General features: G+C 38.1%; 1 protein-coding gene across 10 annotated transcripts in view; it reads right to left on the reverse strand.

The window, feature by feature from the left end:
- Scmh1 (Scm polycomb group protein homolog 1) overlaps positions 1 to 20870 on the reverse strand; it is a 119316-nt gene that overhangs the window by 38076 nt on the left and 60370 nt on the right. For all 10 annotated transcript variants that reach the window (XM_050161196.1, XM_050161189.1, XM_050161190.1 and 7 more), the window contains 3 exons: positions 16793 to 17027; positions 11442 to 11530; positions 5373 to 5616 (listed from right to left, as the gene is read on the reverse strand). In XM_050161196.1, the coding sequence (XP_050017153.1) occupies positions 5373 to 5616; positions 11442 to 11530; positions 16793 to 17027 (568 nt within the window). The remainder of the gene's footprint in view (positions 1 to 5372; positions 5617 to 11441; positions 11531 to 16792; positions 17028 to 20870) is intronic.

The following is a 20870-nucleotide window of genomic DNA, read 5'->3' on the forward strand; positions in this document are numbered from 1 at the left end:
GAAACACACCTCAACTTCAAAGACAGACATTACCTCAGAGTAAAGGGTTGGGAAAATATTTTCCAATCAAATTCACCTAAGAAACAAGCTGGTGTAGCTATCCTAATATCTAACAAAATAGATGCCAACTAAAATTAATCAAAAGAGATGGAGAAGGACATTTCATATCCATCAAAGGAAAAAAAAATCCAGCAAGATGAAGCCTCAAATCTAAATAGTGAGGCCCCAAATACAAGAACATCCACATTTGTAAAAGAAACATTACTAAAACTTAAAGCACAAATCAAACCCCACACACTAATAGTGGGAGACTTCGACACCTCATTCTCACAAACAGATAGGTCTACCAGACAGAAACTTGAGACATGAGGAAACTAATAGATGTTGTGACTCAAATGAATTTAACAAACATATAGAACATTTCACCCAAACACAAAATATACCTTCTTCTCAGCACCTCATGGAACCTTCTCTAAAACTGACCACATATTTGGTCACAAAGCAAATCTCAAAAGATAGAGAAAAATGGAATAACTCTCTGTATCTTATCAGATCACTGTGGCTTAAAGTTAGAATTCAACAACATTAATTGCAGAAACCTACTGACTCATGGAAACTGAACCATGCTCAGCTGAATCACCACTGGGTCAAGGAAGAAATAAAGAAATTAAAGATTTCTTTAATTTAAGTGAAAATGAAGGCATAACGTACCCAAACTTATTGGACACTTTGAAAGCAGTGCAAAGAGGAAAATTCATAGCACTAAGTGCCCACATAAAGAACCTGGAGAAATCCCACAATAGTGACTTTAACAGCACACCTGAGAGCTCTAGAACAAAAAGAAGCAAACTCACCCAGGAGGAGTGACAGGAAAGAAACTGAGGGCTGAAATCAATAAAATAGAAACAAATAGAACAATAAAAAGAATCAACGAAACAAGGAGTTGGTTCTTTGAGAAAATCAACTAGACAAACCCTTATCCAAACTAACCAAAAGGCAGAGAGAATATCCAAATTAACAAAATCAGAAATGAAAAGGTGGACATAACAAAAAACACTGAGGGAATTCAGAGAATCATCAGGTCATACTTCAAAAACCTGTTCTCCACAAAATTGGAAAATGTAAAAGAAATGGACAATTTTCTGGATAGGTATGACTTACAAAATTAAATCGAGACCAGATAAACAACTTAAACAGACCCCTAAGGAAATAGAAGCACTCATTAAAAGTCTTACCCCCCCCCAAAAAAAAGTGAGGGCCAGATGGTGACAGCACAGAATCCTACCAGAACTTCAAAGAAGAACTAATACCAATACTCCTCAAATTGCTCCACACAATAGAAACAGAAGGAATGTTGCTAAACTCTTTTTATGAGGCTACAGTTACCTTGATACCAAACTACACAGACACAACTAAGAAAGAGAATTACAGACCAATCTCCCTTATATACACTGATGCAAATATACACAATAAAATACTGGCAAACCGAATCTAAGAACACATCAGACCCATCATCCACCATGATCAAGTCGGCTTCATCCAACAGATGCAGGGATGGTTCAACATACGAAAATCTGTTAATGTAATCCACCATATAAATAAACTGAAAGAAAAAAAAAACCCATATGATCATCTCATTAGATGCTGAAAAGGCATTTGACAAAATCCAACACCCCTTAATGATAAAGGTCTTAGAGAGAGCAGGGATACAAGGAATGTATCTAAACATAATAAAAGCAATATACAGCAAGCCAACATGAAACTAAATGGAGAAAAACTCAAAATGATTCCACTAAAATCAGGAACAAGACAAGGCTGTCCACCCTCTCCATATCTATTCAATACAGTACTTGAAGTTCTAGCTAGAGCAATAAGACAACAAAAGGAAATCAAGGGGATATAAATTGGAAAGGAAGAAGTAAAACCTTTGCTATTTGCAGATGATATGCTAGTATACATAAATGACCCAAAAAATTCTACCAGGGAATTGGTGATAAACACCTTCAGCAATGTGGTGGTATACAAGATTAACTAAAAAAAAAAAGAAAAAAGAAAAAAAGAAAATCAGTGGCCTTCCTATACACAAATGATAAATGAGCTGAAAAAGAAATCAAGGAAACATCACCCTTTACAATAACCACAAATGACAAAATATCTTGGGGTAACTCTAACCAAACAAGTGTAAGACCTGTAAGACAAGAACTTTAAGTCTCATAAGAAAGAAATCAAAGAAGATATCATAAAACAGAAAGATTTCCCATGCTCTTAGATAGGTAGGATCAACATAGTAAAAATGGAAATCTTACCAAAAGTAATCTACAAATTCAATGCAATCCCTATCAAAATTCCATCACAATTCTTCACAGACCTCAAAAGAATAATACTCAACTTCATATGAAAAACAAACAAACAGGGGGCTGGAGAGATGGCTCAGTGGTTAAGAGCATTGCCTGCTCTTCCAAAGGTCCTGAGTTCAATTCCCAGCAACCACATGGTGGCTCACAACCATCTGTAATGGGGTCTGGTGCCCTCTTCTGGCCTGCAGACATACACACAGACATAATACTGTATACATAATAAATAAATAAATAAATAAATAATTAAAAAAAAATAAAGAAAAACAAACAAACAAAAACCCAGGATAGTCAAAACAATCCTGTACAATAAAGGAACTTCTAAAGGTGTTACCATCCCTGACTTCAGGCTCTACTATAGAGCTATAGTAATAAAAACAGCTTGGTATTGGCATAAAAACAGACACATGAATCAATGGGATCGAATCAAAGACCCTGACATAAATCTACATACCTATGAACAACTGATTTTTGACAGTCAAAATTGTACAATAGAAAAAAGAAAGCATCTTCAGCAATTAGTACCAGCGTAACTGGATGTTGATATGTAGAAGAATGCAAATAGATCCATAGTTATCATTACGCACAAAACTCAAGTCCAAGAGGATCAAACACTTCAATATAAATCCAGCTACACTGAAACTGATAGAAGAGAAAGTGAGAAGTAGCCTTGAACAAATGGGCACAGGAAACCACTTCCTGAATATAACACTAGTAGCACAGACACTGAGAGCAACAGATAACAAATGGGACCTCCTGAAACTGAGAAGTTTCTGTAAGGCAAAGGGCATGGTCAATAAGACAAAATGAAAGCCTACAGAATAGGAAAATATCTTCACCAACCCTACATCTGATCTCCAAAATATACAAAGAACTCAAGAAACTAGCCATCAAAATACCAAATGATTCAACTAAAAAAAATGGGGTACAAAAATGGGGTACAGATCTAAATACAGAATTCTCAACTGAAGAAACTCAAATGGCCAAAAGACATTTGAGGAATTGCTCAACACCCTTAGCCATCAGAGAAATGCAAATCAAAACGACTCTGAGATACCATTTTAAACCTGTCAGAATGGCTAGAATCAGAAACACTGATGACAGCTTATGTTGGAGAGGATGTGGGGTAATGAGAACACACTTCCATTGCTGGTGGGAGTGCAAACTTGTACAGGCACTTTGGAAATCAGTATGGCGGTTTCTCAGAAAATTGGGAATCAATCTACTTTGAGACCCAGCAATACCACCCTTGGGCATAAAAGGATGTTCAATCATACCACAAGGACATGCTAGCTATGTTCATAGCAGCATTATTTGTAATAGTCAGAACCAGGAAACAACCTAGATGTCCTTCACCGGAAGAATGAATAAAGAAAATAGGTACATTTGCACAATGGAGTATTACTTAGCAGTAAAAACAATGACATCTTGGAATTTGCAGGCAAATGGATGGACCTAGAAAAATAGAACCCTGAGTGAAGTATGCCAAACCCAGAAAGACAAACAGGGTATGTACTCACTCATAAGTGGATATTAGACATAAAGAAAAGGATAACCGGGAAACAACCTACAACCCCTGAGAAGCTAGCTAACAAGGACACTAGAGAAACATGCATGGATGCCCCTAGGAAGGGAAATTAGGTAAGATCGCCTGACTAAATTTAGAGGGGGGGAGGGGTGGAGAAATGGCTCAGAGGTTAAGAGCACTGGCTGCTCTTCCAGAGGTCCTGAGTTCAATTCCCAGCAACCACATGGTGGCTCACAACCATCTGTACTGAAATCTGGCGTGTGGGCATACATCGAGGCAGAATGTTGTATACATAATAAATAAATCTTTAAAAAAAATTTAGGAGTGGGGTGAAGGGAAGGGGAGAAGGACATGAAGGAAAGGGATGGTTGGTTGGGGGAGGGCCAGAGAGGGAGATCAAGGAAAGAGATATCTTGATAGAGGGCACCATTATATGGTTAGGGAGAAATCTGGTGCTAGGAAAACTCCCAGGAATCTACAAGGATGACCACAGCTAAGATTCCTAGCAATAGCAGACAGATAGCCTGAATTGGTTTTCCCCTGTAATCAAATTGATGACCACAGTAATTGTCATCATAGAACCTTCACCTAGTAAGTGATGGAAGCAGATGTAGCGATCCACAGTTAAGCACGGAGCAGAGCATCCAGAGTGCAGCTGAAACGAGGGAGGAGCAATTATATGAGCAAAGGGCCACTGGTAATGGGACCAGGATTTATCCCCAGTGTATGAACTGGCTTTTTGGAGCCCATTCCATATGGAGGAATACCTTGCTAAGCTGCAATTCAGGGGGTGGGGTGGGGAGGGGCTTGATCCCGCCTCAACTTGATGTGGCAGACTTTATAGACTTCCTATAGGAGGCTCTGCCCTTTCTGAGTAGTACATAGGAGGTTGGGTTGGGGGAAGATGTGGAGGTGGAATGGGAAGAGGAGAGGGGGGGGGAATTAGTTGGTATGTAAATTGAAAAAACCTTTTAAATAAAAAGATAAAATAAAACAAATCGGAATTTGAGGTTTAGATCGGTGAATTAACTGCTGTTAAAGAGAAGAACTACCGCCTATTCTCAATTGCCTTATTTCAAAGGCTCTACTTTGTCCACCCTGTTGCAGTATTTCTTAAATGTTCATCAACAGTGTTACCCAGCTCGTTACACAACTCTCAAGGCTTGGGAGAAACATTTGTCCTGAGAATGACACTTTCTAACTTTGAAAAGGGTTAGGGGCAAAAGTAGGAGTCGCCAGAGAATAAGTTGAGATATTTAGAAGAGAGAATGTTGTACTTTATCCCAAACTTCATGCCTGGCTTCATTTGATTTTACTTCTGAAATGTTAGTGGTTATTCTCTGGCAGCCCTTGGTGAATACTTAAGGAACCAGCCCTCATTTTTCCTGCCGAAAGTGAAGGATGCCAGTAAAAACACATGACCACAGCAGAACCGGGGCATTTCTCTCACCGTCTAAGCGCTGGGTTCAGGGGATTAATAGACTCTTTACCTTTGGTGCCAGGTGGCTGCAGATTATCTCCAGTCAAAGAACACCAGCCCACAGGAAAGATGTCCCGGGAGTCAAAGCGGCACCAATAATCAAATGCACCTCGCCACCCATCAAAAGTGACAAGCACCTCTGAGCCTCGAACTTCTCCAATAGTGGCTGGGCAAATGAAATGAGGGTTCTTTCTGTCTACAGCTTCTAACTTCATTCCCATTTTGAAGAAGTTGTGGGAAGGTGATGGTGGCTCCTAGATGAGAAAAAGAAATATTCAGACCTACCTCTAAGTTGTGAGGTGGATACACAGATCAAACTTCAAATAAATTCATTGCCCACTCTATTCTTTTCTCCTAGCAATGAGTACCTGGCTGGAAACAACCCTCTACTTTGCCATCCTTCAGCATTATTTTGAGGTGTTCTTTCTCTTTCATCTTTCAAATGAATTAATCAGCTTTTCTAGATAGATAGGAAAACTATATTGGATTTGAACTGGAACTGCAATGCATTTAGACTGACTTGGGAAGAAATAACATTCATTACTGATAACATTAAACCTTATCTATGAACACGATAGCCTTTTCCATTTAAAATTTCTTTAATATAGATTTCTCCTTTATATAAAAATTTAAATCTCATTTATAAATATGTCACACTTAAAATTTTTTGTTACATTTATTCATTTTGTATGTGGGTGTGTGATACATGTGCTACGGCACATATGTAGTTAAAATACAACTTAAGGGAGTTGATTTTTTTCTACCATGTAGGTTCCAGGGGTAAGACTCAGGTTATCAGGCTTGGCAGCAAGCACCATTATCCACTGAATCATCTTGCCATTTCTTCGTGCTTACTAACATTTTTTAGGCATATTAATATTCCATTTTAACCATGAATGGTATTTTAAAAATTTATTATCAAACTATGGAGGCTGCAGAGATGGCTCAGCGGTTAAGAGCACTGGCTGCTCTTTCAAAGGTCATGAGTTTAATTCCCAGCAACTACATGGTGGCTCACAACCATCTGCAATGAGATCTGGTGCCCTCTTGAGGAAGAGACCTGGTCAGTCGTCCTCATCAACTTAGACTATGAAACCCAATATGGACAAGTTAAACAGATCCACCATATACGGGCCGCCCATGCATGCTTCAGCATTGCTAGGGCATAAATTTCATTTTTTTTCATTCAAAATTTCTATAAGGTAGGAATAAATGATGCTTTAAAAGTTGATCAATATACTGATTAATAAATGAAATTCTGTCTGCTTTATTTATCAATCACTGAGAGAGACACATGGGAATATTTCCTACTGATTGCAGGTTTTCTAGTTTTGTTGTGTGTTGCAGAATGAGGCCCTCCGAGCAACAGCTGCCATCTTCAGAGCAGCTGTGTCTGCTTACAACAGATCAGCACTAGCAGCCCGCCGGTGTTCCCTCAGAGAAAAGGTCACTGGGCCTTCTCCTGAGTTGTGGCTACTCTCTTCTGTAGTTCCCAGTCATTTGTGTGCAGTTCTGCCATAACTGCACACAGTCTTAGGGTCTAGTGAGGTACTAGAGTACATAGGCTTGGAAGGCTCTCTGGAGAGAGGAGCTCCACCTACTTATGTAGCTACTGGGAAGTCATCATCCCTGCTGGATCCAGGGTAGCTGCTGTGAGGTCACTTACATTCCCGAAAGCAACCCTTCACTGTGCTTTGGAAGTTTGCCCAATGAACTCACTGAGTTTCCTAGGATGAACTTTGCTTTGTCATTGGGCCTTATAAGGAAAGGCTAGACAGTGCCTACAACTTCCTAGTGAAGGAATTCCCACACCTCCATTGATTGTCATTTTTTCCTTCATGTACTCTGATGCTATTTTTATGGAGCACATGTACTATGATTGTTTTGTTTTCTTGGTGAACTGTATGTTTTAATCATCACCTAGTGACTTCTTCAGTATTTTTTAGTATCAACATCTGACTTAAGTATATATCAATTTTATCTTTTATGCTCCCCCCTCTTTATATATATGCACATATACACACACCACACACATATACATATATTTGATATAGAGTTTTAAAATGGATCCATGGCTTGTCTGGAGCTTGCTTTATAGACTACACTGTCCTTGAATGCATAAAGATACACTTGCTGCCTCCTCTACCTCCCAAGAGTTGGAATTTAAGGCATGTGCCACCCTGTCTGGTAACTACTATAAATATTTTTATGTTATTACATTTAAGTAGTGTCTGTTCCAAATGGTATGTTGTAATTAAAAAGTTTCTCATGATAACCAGGGTATCAGAATACTTATTTATTTACTTATTTATTTTTTGAGAGGAGGTCTATGTTTTCCAAGTTTGACCCAAATGTCTGGGTTAAAGGGATTTTCCCATTTTAGCCTCCTGAAAACTTGAACTGCATACAAGTAGGTACCACTGAGTCCATCTTCCTTCCTTCCTTCCTTCCTTCCTTCCTTCCTTCCTTCCTTCCTTCCTTCCTTCCTTCCTTCCTCCCTCCCTCCCTCCCTCCCTTCTTTCCTTCCTTCCTTCTTTGTAGCATGAATTCTAACTATTCTTAATAAAAGCCTGGAGTCAGATATTAGGGGGTGAAAGCTGAGGGATCAGAGAAGCAGTGCAGCCAGTCACTAGAGACCTTTTACCCCTACTAAATCCTCAAACCAAAAGGGCGATCCTGTCCTCAGATTGTGTCCTCTGATGGACTGCTTCAGACTGCATCTCGAGACTGCATCCTCCGATTGCAACAGTCTCCACCAAACCTCAGACTGCATCCGAGCTTGTCTCCTTCCAATTTCTCTCTGTGCCCAGCCATATCTCTTCCTGTCTCCACTTCCCACGTACTGGATTAAAGGTGTGTGCCACCACTGCCTGGCCTCTAGTGGCTTAGCTCTGAACTCTGATCTTCAGGCAAGCTTTATGTGTTAAAACACAAACAAAATATCACTGCCTTTATTCATTAATTCATTCATTCTTTTTGGTTTTTCAAGACAGGGTTTCTCTGTTTAGCCCTGGCTGTCCTGGAACTTACTTTGTAGAGTAAGCTGGCCATGAATTCGGAGATCCACCTGCCTCTGTCCTCCAAATGCTGGAATTAAAGGTGTGCACTACCACCACCCAGCTATATTTATTACAGACATGTTACTGTTTATGTTTCTATTTAGCTTGATTTATGGTTTACTTTTAAATTAAGTTTCCTATACTTTCCTCCACTTGCTGAGAAGTTAAACATTCTATTTGTAAGTGTTTTGTGGATCCCTTATGATTTTAACTATATGGCTGATACACAAATTCTTAAACATCTTTCTTTATTAAAAGTTCTTCCCTTTTTCTCCTTTACTGACTCAGAAGTTATTCTATTATAATTGTTTTGTAGATTCCCTTAAGAATGTAACTGTATAGATGACATAATCTAAACCATCTTTATTTATAGTCCTAGACAATGGAAGGACTTTAGATAGTTTTAAACTACTCCTAGGTAATACTGTGATAAGTAATTACTTCTTACATCGCTTTTACTCCTGATTAACAACTTTTGTTATTATTATTAGAGTACATAGAATCTACATGTTAACAAACCCATTTCCTCCCCAATTCTTCTTATATCTCATTCCTACTCTGTGGTTCAATTGCTTTCTTTCTTAAACACACTCAGTAACTATGGTAGGCTCTGCCTACACTGGTCTGTTTGATAGTCTGATTTTTACCTCCATTCTGATATGGGAGTGTGGTTAGGTATCAACTCCAAGGTAGATAGATGACTTAGTACTTTGTAACATAATGTATCGCCTTTCGTTCGAACTGCTGCAGTGGAGGAATGTGCTACGGCTAAAGTAACCCCTATGAAGGCATCCTGCTGATTGCTTGCTCAGACCTTATGTTTTGACCTTAGTTTCCTACAGTTTTAAGACTGCCTTATTCTTATAACGCACATTTGCTTTGATTATACATGCTGGGAAACTCATGACCTTTTCAAATGCAACTCCTTTTTACTCTTTCTAACTAGTCTTCCTGGGTTTCATGATCTCCAAGTACGAAGCTTCCTTATATTCTCCTTGTTTTATCTCCTTGGTAAGTACTTCCATTTCTTTATTTCTCATTTTATAGTCTGAGGGGGAAACTCCTTATAGATAGTATATTTTGGTGTATGTCTTTTAAGTTACACATGTGCTATTAGTCTTTAATACCAAAGGTTTAAAATGTCTCAAGTTTCATTTTCAGATGTTCAATTTGGTCCTTTTAAAAATGTGGCGTTTAAAAATGGTGTTTTGAGCTATTAAGATGGCTCAGTGGTTAAAGGCATTTGTTGACAAATCTGATAATTCAAGTCCCATCTGCAACATGAGTTCCATCCCCAGGACTCAAAGAGTGGAAGGAGAGAACCCACTCCTGTAAGTTGTGGGTCCTTTGACTTCCATATATGTATGTTATGATAGGTACCCCTCCCTACAAAATAAAATAAATATATAAATATAAGTTAAAAATAAAAATTATTTCATATTTCTTCTAGTTCTTCAGGCATTTTCAAATACTTAGGTTTTACCTTATAGCTGATATTTGTATTGTCTGCAACTACTTGGGGTGTCTCTATCATGTGAAGTCTAGACAATCCAAACATAAGGGAGATGGCTGCACCCCAATTTCTTCACAGAGTCTCTTCCTGAGAAATGTCACTATCTTTTTCACTAAGGGCTAAAATGTAAGTGATTGGGGCAGGCCCTAAGATCTTCTTAACCTTGCATGGATCCAAACCTCATCTTGAGTTTTACCAAGAGTCTATAAAGTAAGATTGGCAGAGCCCCCACAACAGCTATGCATTTAGCACATATGTTTAACACTGTTGTTTTTCTTATTTCCTAGTAAGCTCCACAAAGCACGAAGGAGAGTATTGATGATTCTTCCTCATACACCCACCTCACAGTTTGAGGTATTTCTCATTCTCAAGTGGCCCAATATATTATATTTGAAAACCAGAATGCTCTTATGATTTAGATTTAATTACCAGCACAGGCAAACTTAACTCAGTCATGTCCACAGTAACTCTCATCCTACTGGAGAACTTAACTACCAGCAGACTGACTTTCTTCTTGAGGCACAGGTTATCCATCCCTGTTCTGTCCCTTACTAGCTATGTGATTTTAAGTAAATTCCTTACTCAGAAGCAGCTAGCTCAGCAGGTAAGAGCACTCACTGTGTACTCTTGCAGAAGACCCAATTTTCACTCCCAGCACCCACATAATGGTTTACAACCACCTGTATTCCATTTCCTGGGAATCTGACACCCTCTTCTGGCCCTCATGGGCACCAGGCATGCATGTGGTACAAATGCATTAATATGAGCAAAACACCCATACACACGAATAAATAAATGCAATTAAAAACTTTAAAGTATGCTTCCTTAATGATTAAGTGAGTTGAGTAATTCTTCATACATATAAGCTAGATGTGGGTAATAAATATGATAATATGTATAAGGCTACAAACATATTATAGATAATTCACATTTTCCCCTATTTAGAACACAGTCTACAGAACTCTGTAAGGATTATACCTTTAGGTTTACACTATATTTCATAGTTCTAATAAACACATCTTAATTTTTCAGTAACCCTATTACTATAGATAAAGGTATCTATAGATAAAGTCAGAAAAGATCTTATCAGATAGATTATCATGTTATTGATAGCTAGAACCCCCAAACCAGAAATCCTGTCTCGTTCTTATGGTCTAATACAATTCTCTGAAGATAACATTTGCTTTATAGATTTTTAAATCTTCTGCTGAACTAGTGTCTGAGAAGCATTCTCATGCCATAGAAATAAAAGAGACAGTGGAGGTTCAGTAATTGATAGAAAGCGAAGGCAAGTATTTGATTTTTTGTTTTTGTTTTTGTTTTGTATTTTCAAGACAGGGTTTCTCTGTGTAGCCCTGGCTGTCCTAGAACTTGATCTGTAGACCAGGCTGTCCTCAAACTCAGAGATCCACCTGCCTCTGCCTCCTGAGTTCTCACCGCTGCCTGGCTAGTTGTTTGATTTTTAAGAAGCTTGCAGATCGTGATAGCTGAGGGATAGTATGTATACCTTATGGAAAATCTTGATGGGAGCCATCTCTGCTCCATTTAGTGTCTTCAAAAGAAACATGGGCCAAGAGGAGGCATTCAATCGAAATCCTGCGGTGAATATAATGGAGATCAGGTTAACAAAAAATGTTCCCAAAGGGCAGGGTGATATCACGTTCTCCCTCCAGAATCTAGCTACTCCTGCCACACCTATGCTGTGACACTCATAGGCCCTTGAAAGGGGTTTAAACATTGGACAAAGGAAATGGCTCATTAGACAGATGAGGAAAAGAGACCCTTTGGAGGGAATGTAAATTTATCCTAGGTAATGCAACAAGTAAGTGGTACAACAGGGTCTCCAAACCAAAGACAAATATAACCATAATTCCTCAAATGCTTTCTTGCATAAATCCAAGACAGATATAATATAGGAAAAACAGATACTTGGAAGTGATATAAACAGTACACTATAAAATTGGATTTAACAGTCTCTTAAGAAAAAACGGTTGATTAAGTAAGTCAGTTTGTAAGTCTAAAAACACAAGTAAGCCAATCAATCACTATAAAACAACTCACTATTTTCCTATGGCTCTCTGAAGACAATCACATATGCACATATACTTTTGGACTTCTTGTCTTCGTAAATAACTAAGATCAATGAATGATGAAACAGAAAAATCATTCTACCCTAAATTATTCATTTCGCCAAAAAGAAGCCTAAACATTTAATTGTCCATTGAAAGCCACAAAGTCAGTGGGAATGTACCATTGAATTAGTGAGTGGTAAAAATTAAGATCATTATTAAATTTGGTCTTCTGATTTGATTCTCAAGTCCTCCTTTCAATTTGGCTTCAAGCCCCTATACTGAAATGATTTTAAAACTGTCTCCCAACCTCAGCCTTATCATGATAGTCAGAGGACAGTCTGTGTCAACGCTGAACATATGGAACTAACAACAGAAAGTTGTTAAGTGTGAAGCTCTGTGCCAATCACTTTCCACTGACTGCTGAATATTTAAGCAGCCTCAAAACATAGACAGTATCTTCATTTTACAGATGAGGAAGGAGACAACAATAAACTAAGGTTTCAAATGTGCAAATGACACAATCTGAGTAAGCAATCTGAGACCTGATCCTATATGCTTATGCACAATGTTGAAATCAATATGAAAGTAAAAATTAAAAATCACCTTTTGGGATTAGCATTAAAAACTAGGTAAATTCATGAGAAAGAGAAAATGAAAGTTAGGAAGATGCAATACCTCCATATGATTTACATTTTCTGTCCCAACCTAACTCTACTAAGTCAACCTTCCTAAAACAAGTAGGTTCTTGGGAGAGCTCATTCCTATCAACAACAGCAATAGCAGGGTGGGCATTTTATTACTTAATCTGAAACTGCCATCTCTTACTCTTTTGTTGCTTAGCCACTTTGCTCTTTTGAAAAACAAAACAAAAACAACATTCTTAACTCCACATGATTTGGTGGGATCTCCATCAGGTTGCCCTATCTACTTGGCCACAGGATGGAAAATAATTCCATGTTGGAGCATCAGACTCTTTTAGATCAAAATTATATGAGTAAATGTGAGTCAATTATCTTGTGGCATTAAAAGTATGCTAAAAAGGGTCATAGCTGTAAGAATATATATAAATTCAGCACTGATACATGGAAAACATTTCCAAATAAGACCAAAGTAGGGCTGGGATGGAGAGAACTATAGCATTTAAAACAGCCTATTATTTTTTTTTTTTAGGGAGGAGGGGGGAAAAGGGAGACGGGGAGGGAAATGGGAGGCGGGGAGGAGGCGGAAAAAAATTTTTTTTCAATAAAAAATTATATTTAAAAAAAATAAAACAGACTATTAAAACACAATACTAGATCATTTCTTGGCCTTCTTGGTTATAAGATTAAGGAACTCTTGCCTCCTTCTTTTCCTTTTCTAATCTGGCTTGAACTAGGTTTTTGACTACTTCATTTGCTTTGATCATAACTGTTTGTTTGCTTATTTGGTTGGTTTTTAAATCCAAGTCCTCCAGAAACTGAGGACTGGTGTGTGTATGTGTGTATAAAAGATAGGGATAGCATGGACGCACACTCAATTAGATTAGATGCCTGCGCAATTAGGAAATTCAGGTTTCATACCCTCAGTTACCTGTCTGACCAGGTAATTTAAACATTTTTAAAGAAAGGGTCTTCCATTTTATTTGGAATTTGAGGAGCTAAAAAATCCTCCCAGCCATATATGGTACAAGGGTATCAGCACAATAGCTAATGTGCACTGAATGTATTACATGTTACATGCCATTTCTTATTTAACATTCGAAATGGTAACATAAGGCAGACACAATTACCTGTACTTTACAGAAGATGAAATGGAGATCGACTAGTAGGTTGTCCAATGTCACATAAGTGTGGTGAGGACAGATTTCAGTATGTGATGGTTTAGTCCTGTATCTTACAGTTCTTTGTTTATTACCTCCTAGCAAGCATCTTTAGGATTAGAAGTGCAAGATACACAAGTTAGAGTGGCAATACTAAGAACTTTAATTCCACGGCCTCCAAGGTGATGTTGATCTCTTTCTCCATCCAAATTCAAGAGAATAAGTATTTTGTATTAATGTTCTTGGAAGTCATAGATATGAGTTTCACATTGGAAAGGAGCTTGAAGGTGAACTACCCAAAGATTTCATATTGTAGAAAACAAAGCTAAAGTAAAGAGAAGACAAGAAATTCTTCATGGACAATGAAGCTGCTTGTGGTCAGGCTGGGATCCTAGGACTTATTTTAATATGTATTTATATGTTTATGTGTGTGTGTGTGGGTGCATGTAAAAATGTTGGCTTCGTGTGCATATGAAGGCTGGAATTGTTTTTCTACCTTATTTTTTTCATAAAAAACACCACACCCATGCTTTTATTCAACCCAATGAGACTATTTGTGTCACAAATAAATAAATTAGAGACATTAAAATAGGAGGAGGATTAGTTGGGAAAGAGAAAAGTAGTAATGGGAAGGGCAGAATAGAGGGTAATAAGAGGTGAATATAATCAAAATACATAACATGCATGCACGATATATATATATATATATATATATATATAACTAAAACATCCTAATAAAACAAATGACAATAATTTTTAACATATATGTTTTCTTCAACTAGAGTAAGATTGATAGGCATTTTACTGAAGGGAAAAGAACTCCATTTGTTAAGTGGGTGTCAAAAATTAATGGATGGGGGCTGGAGAGATGGCTCAGAGGGTAAGAGCACTGCCTGCTCTTCCAAAGGTCCTGAGTTCAATTCCCAGCAACCACATGGGGGATCACAATCATCTGTACCGAGGTCTGGTGCCCTCTTCTGGCCTGCAGACACACACACAGACAGAATATTGTATACATAATAAATATTAAAAAAATTAATGGATGGTTCATCATGTTACTCCATTTGTTTGTCACAAAAGCCACAAGAGATTATTAATTATGTTTCAGGTGAAGCTCAACTGAAACTCAAGGTTAAAATCAAGGTAAAGTAAATTATCCTTGGCCACACAATCTTAAATCAGTCCTGGCGCAGTCTTACATGTGCTCTGTGCTCACTTGCTAGGATTGTTTTAAAATCTTCAAAAAGAAGCTGTTCTGAAGAGTTTCTGGGTGTTCCTGGGGTTGTGAGAATCACTGAATAAGCTACAGTCCAGCTGTCCAGTGAACTACCAAGCCGTGGATTTAAATGTGAATCAACAGAGCATTATTCCAATCATATTTTGCACCCTCTAGTGGCATAAAATAGAACATCATTCACTGCAGGTAACAGGTGAATCCACCCCAGCTAAGACCCTAAGCAGTAGAGGAGAGGGTGCCCGAACTGGCCTTGCCCTGTGGTCAGACTGATGGCTATCTTAAATATCACCATAGAACCTTTATCTAGCAATTGATGGAAACAGGGGCAGAGACCCACATCGGAGCACTGGACTGAGGAGCTCCCAAAGTCCAGTTGAAGAGTGGGAGCAATGAGAGTGTGAGCAAGGAGGTCAAGACCATGATGGGTACACCCACTGAAACAGTCTACCTGACCTAATGGGAGCTCACCAACTCTAGCCGGACTGGGAAGGAACAAGCATAGGACCAAACTAGTTCCTCTGAATGTGGTTGACAGTTGCATGGCTGGGGCAGACTGAGGGGTCACTGGCAGTGGCACCAGGATTTATCCCTACTGATTGTACTGGCTTTTGGGGAGTCTTATTCTCTTTGGAGGGATAACTTGCTCAGCCTATATATTGTATGGGGGTCTTGGACCTTCCCCAAAGCAATGTCTCTTACCCTCTCTAAGGAGTGGATGAGGGTGGGGTTGGGAGGTATGTAGAAGGATGGGAGGAGGGGAGGAAATGGGAACTTGGGTTGGTATGTATAATTAAAAAATATAGTTTCTTTTCTTTTTTAATTAATTAAAAAATTTCATTTTACATTCCAATCACAGTTCTTTCTCTCCCACCCCTCCTCCTGCACTTCCTTGCTGCCTCTCCCAGCCCACTCCCCATCTACTCCTCCCAAAGGAGTTGATTTCTCATGCACATTAAGTTGAGGCACATTTGTAGAATTTGCTGAAGGAGGCGGAGGCAGGAGGATCATGAGTTTGAGGCCATCCTGGGACAATTCTATTTCATAATAAAGTGGTACTATATTTGTATTTTAAGACAGACACAATCAAGTACATATAAAATAACATTGAGTACACGATGATAATTATAACAATAGAGGACAGATTGCCATAACTGTGTTGTTTACTTTTCTATATATTTGAAAATTTTCCACATAATTTTTATATGAAAGAAAATGTTAAACTCTTTCAAATGATACATATCCCTGAAGCTCAATTAACATAGTTCAGCATCTTGAAGGGAACATGGCCCTGAAACCATAACTTAACACTCACTGCAATCAATAGTAACTGTCAGTAACTGATGAGATGGCCTGATTTCCTCAGGTATTGAAGCAGGAAAAAAAAGGAGGATGATGATCTAAAAAAGGAGTGTGATTATTAGTTTAACTAAAAGAATAGATTTCTTTAATAACGAATTCTTAATAAGAAAATTCCAAGGACCAAGTAAGCACTGGGAAAGAAGAACTGGGGGAGGATACATAAAAGAAAACATAAGTGAAACAGTTAAGAGTACAGTTTCTTGTTCAGTTAAAATAGAGTGTGTGAGGACTAGACACCCTATACTAATGAAAAGATAACTTACTTTATATTAGGTAGGTCTTTTAGGGAAACTACTCTGAAAAAGAAAGGGCAGTCATGTGTTCCTGGGCTTCCCCACAACAGGATGTATAATTTTTGAAAGCCAGGGAGAACAGGGTATATAGTTACTCACCTAATGGGGGCTGTAGCATGCCACCATTCTTCTCGCAGTTTCCAACTGGCTGTATCTCAGAGGAGTCAACCAGTCTCCAGAAGTCATTCTTGTTGTCACTGCCATCAAGGCGCAGGCGCAGTCGGGCACCTGTCAGTCCAACTACTGTGGCAATACAGGTGGATGTGGTGTTCCTGGGGTCCTGGGCTTCCAGTTTCATGCTGATCTTGAACTCATTGCTTGGAGGTTTGTAGGACTGAGAAGAACAACCCAAGCAAATTAGACAGACTAAGTATAAACTGCATTTCAGTAGAAATATGAAAGAGGTGAGATTTGAAAATGTATGGACTGGATTCAAATTGGTTATAGATGGCCAAGGATAACCTGTCTGGCGTATTCCCTAACCTTTAGGAAAGATGTTATGCAAATGAAGCATTAGAAAGTAAAAGGAAGGAAAATTCCTTTCCTCTGAAGTAGAAATGCTGACTCACATCAGTACAAGACAGGGTAGGAGTGAATGATGATGTCCGCTGCTCATTTGCTCTTCTACAGCTAACTCACAGACTACTAGGGGTTGACGTTCTTCTTATTTTAATGTTAATTCATACATCAACTATCACTGACATACAGCAAACTGTACATTTTGGTAAGTCTTGACATATGCCATCAGATATACTCTACCTTTGAAAGCACCATTATGATCAAAACAATGACCATGCCTCAAGTCCTCACATGCTGTTCCGTAATTTCCTTCTCCAGCCCCTCTCCTTCTAGTTTTAGATAGAATCATGGAGGAGTACTGTTTTTTATTGTCTAGATTTTTTAGTCAGTGTAAACATTATGATATTCTCAATATTGTTGACCTTATCGGTACAATTGGAGTATATCTCATTTGAAATTATGAAATTCAAAATGAGAAGCTTTGTTACTGACATGCTGGTACAAGAAAATTCTGTATTTGGCATTATATGATGTGTTGAAGTAAAAATATCATTAAAAATATGTATAATTACCTTCAGACCATGGGCATAAGGCATGTAAGAAACAATAATAAATTGCATGCTTAGATGGGCCATATCTACAAGATACTTTACTATATAGGAAAATATTCTAAAATCTGAAATCTAAAACACTTCTGATTTCAACTTAATATCCCTGGATCTGATATGCATTTCTTTTTGTTGCTGAATAGTAGGCCATTTGGTTCAAATCTAGCTTTTGGCTTTTATAAACATGTGGCTATATACATGCACAAATATTTGTATGAAATATACAATAGTACATTGGAAAATACCCTCTATATATGTTAGAACAGGAACCCTTTTACCTACCTACCAATTTTTTCTTTTTTTGAGGTAGGTGTTTCAACCATAGTCCAGCTGTACCTGGATCTCACCATGTTGTTCAGTTGGGCTTCTAATACCGCGGTCTTGCCACTTAGTACCCCAAGTGTTGAGACTAGAGATGTGCACCACCACACCTGGCTTTTCCTAAACATTTCTGGTCTGCTGTTGACTAAATCTACAGATATGGAAGCCACAGACCCATAGATGGAGGGTCATTTTCTTTTCTCTTGCATAAATTTCTAACAGTAGAATGGCTGGCTGATGTGGGTATGTTTGTGTGTAACTGATACACCAAAACTTTTTAGCATATTCATAGTTGACTAAATACCATACCTATCCATTTTGTAACATTTCATCATCATCCTTAAAGAAATCCTATCATTGTTAGGAGTTATCTTCCATTTCCCTCTCTGCAGAGACCTCAGACACTATTAGTTAGCCTTGTATGGATGCACTCCATTTTGCTTACTTATCATTGATGGATATTTGCATTGTTTTCTCTTTGAATATTACACATGACTGATATTAATAAAATTAATTATAATTTTTCCTTAGGAGGTTCATAGCCACACTTCAGTTTGTCTCATACATTAAGACTAGATTAAACTACATTTAGTAATAAAAATACATACCTGTTTAATAATACTTAATTCTTATTTACTACATCAAAGGCAGGAATCAGTTTGTTTTGAGTCAAGGTCCTTAAAGGACTAGGAGACCTCCTCATGCTGCTAAGAGGAACAGTGTAGTGCCTCTGTCCCTTCACCACTGGCAGAATTACATCATTTTTAAAGAGTGATATTTGGCTTTTCTTTCTTTCTCTTGCCAAACTGTTCTAGTTAAAATTTGCTCTAGTTAAAATTTCTAATATTATACTAAATAAAAACTGTGACAATACAAAATTTCAAGACACACTAAGAGCTATACTAACTACAACAGCAGGATATTTCAATTCTTACTGGGACAATATGTTTTCAGTTTTCCTCATTCAGTAGAATGCTGCCTAAATGTCTGTCATATACAGACATTTATTATATTTTTTAAAATGATTTATTTAACTTTTATTTTATGTGCATTGGTGTGAAGGTGTCAGATCTCGTGGAACTGCATTTTTTTTCAGACAGTTGTGAGCTGCCATGTGGGTGCTGGGAATTGAACCCGGGTCCTCTGGAAGAGCAGTCAGTGCTCTTAACCGCTGAGCCATCTCTCCAGCCCCGACATTTATTATGTTAAGGCACAATTTTTCTATACCTAGTACATTCAGGAATTTTCCTATGAATAAATGTTATCACTACTGGTTCTGTATCTATTGAGGCAATCATGATTTCTATAATTCATTCAATTTACGCAAGGTATTATGTATACATTATGTAATATGTAGTTGATTTGTATATTCTGAAACATTCTTGTATCCCTGGAATGAAACCAACCTGAACATAATGTATGATCTTTCTGATAAACTCTTGATTTTAATTTGCAAGCATGTTCTTGAGGATATTCCCTTTTTTGCCCGGTAGGATTATTGCTCTGTAGTTTTCTCTTGTTGTTATGTTGTCAGACTTTAGTAACAGATATTTCAGACTGAACAGAATAAGTTGGGAAGGGTCTCCTCCTTTTCAGTTGTTTTCTACGTTTTAACAATCAGCACATAGGTGCTAGAAAACACTATAACTTTTTCAAAGTATGCTTTTGCTCTTCTTCCCATCTCACCCTTGTTCCTCTGTGTAGTCACATCCACATATACCTATGCACTCCTACATACAATGATTCTTGTCTTCTTCTATGATTTGAGAAGCATTAGTACTGGTTCTTTAGAAGTTTGGATAAACTCAGGAGCTTGAGATGTGGTTCAGCTGGTAGGGTGTCTGCCTGCTGAGTACAAAGTCCTGGGGTTCAATCCCCAATTCTGCATAAACTGGTATGTGAATGCAAGCAGATCAAAAGATCAAGAATGTATAAGACCATCTCCACCTCCTCCCCATACACATGCACATACATACACACACACAAAAAAAAAAAAGAAAGAAAGGAAGGAAGGAAGGAAGAAAGGAAGGAAGGAAGGAAGGAAGAGAAAAAGAAGCAAAGAAGAGATAACAGCAGGGGCTGGAGAGATGGCTCAGCGGTTAAGAGCATTGCCTGCTCTTCCAAAGGTCCTGAGTTCAATTCCCAGCAACCACATGGTGGCTCACAACCATCTGTAATGAGGTCTGGTGCCCTCTTCTGGCCTGCAGGGATACAGACAGAACATTGCATACATAATAAATAAATAAATATTAAAAAAAAAAGAGAGAGAGATAACAGCAATGTAACAATCTGGACCCAGGATCTTTTAGTAAGACTCTATCACTGATTCAATCTTTCAATATTACTATTTCTTGTAGATCTACATTTTGGGGGCATGTACAGGTATGCCTGTGGTGCAGGTGCACACGCATAAGTACACATCCATACAGAAGCCAGAAGAGGCCAGTAGGTGTCCTGCTGTGTCATTTTCCAACTTATTTTTTTGAGACAGAGTCTCTTACTGAAGTTGAGGCTAGGTTGGCAGCCAGCGAGCCCAGAGATCCACAATGCAGGGGTTACATGTTGGTGGTCACGCACAACTTTTGAGTACTCGGGTCCTCATACATGTGCTCTTATCCACAGGTCTTAATTTTTTTAAACTGATTTATAGAACTTTTCATTTTCAAGATTCTGACTTATTCTTTTTTGAAATCCCCATCTCTCTGCTAAATTCCTCACTCAGCATTGCC

Source organism: Alexandromys fortis, unplaced genomic scaffold (genome assembly GCF_014885135.2).
Source record: "Alexandromys fortis isolate MF-2015 unplaced genomic scaffold, M_Fortis_MF-2015_v1.1 scaffold_122, whole genome shotgun sequence".
In the NCBI taxonomy this organism is placed as follows: Eukaryota; Metazoa; Chordata; class Mammalia; order Rodentia; family Cricetidae; genus Alexandromys; species Alexandromys fortis.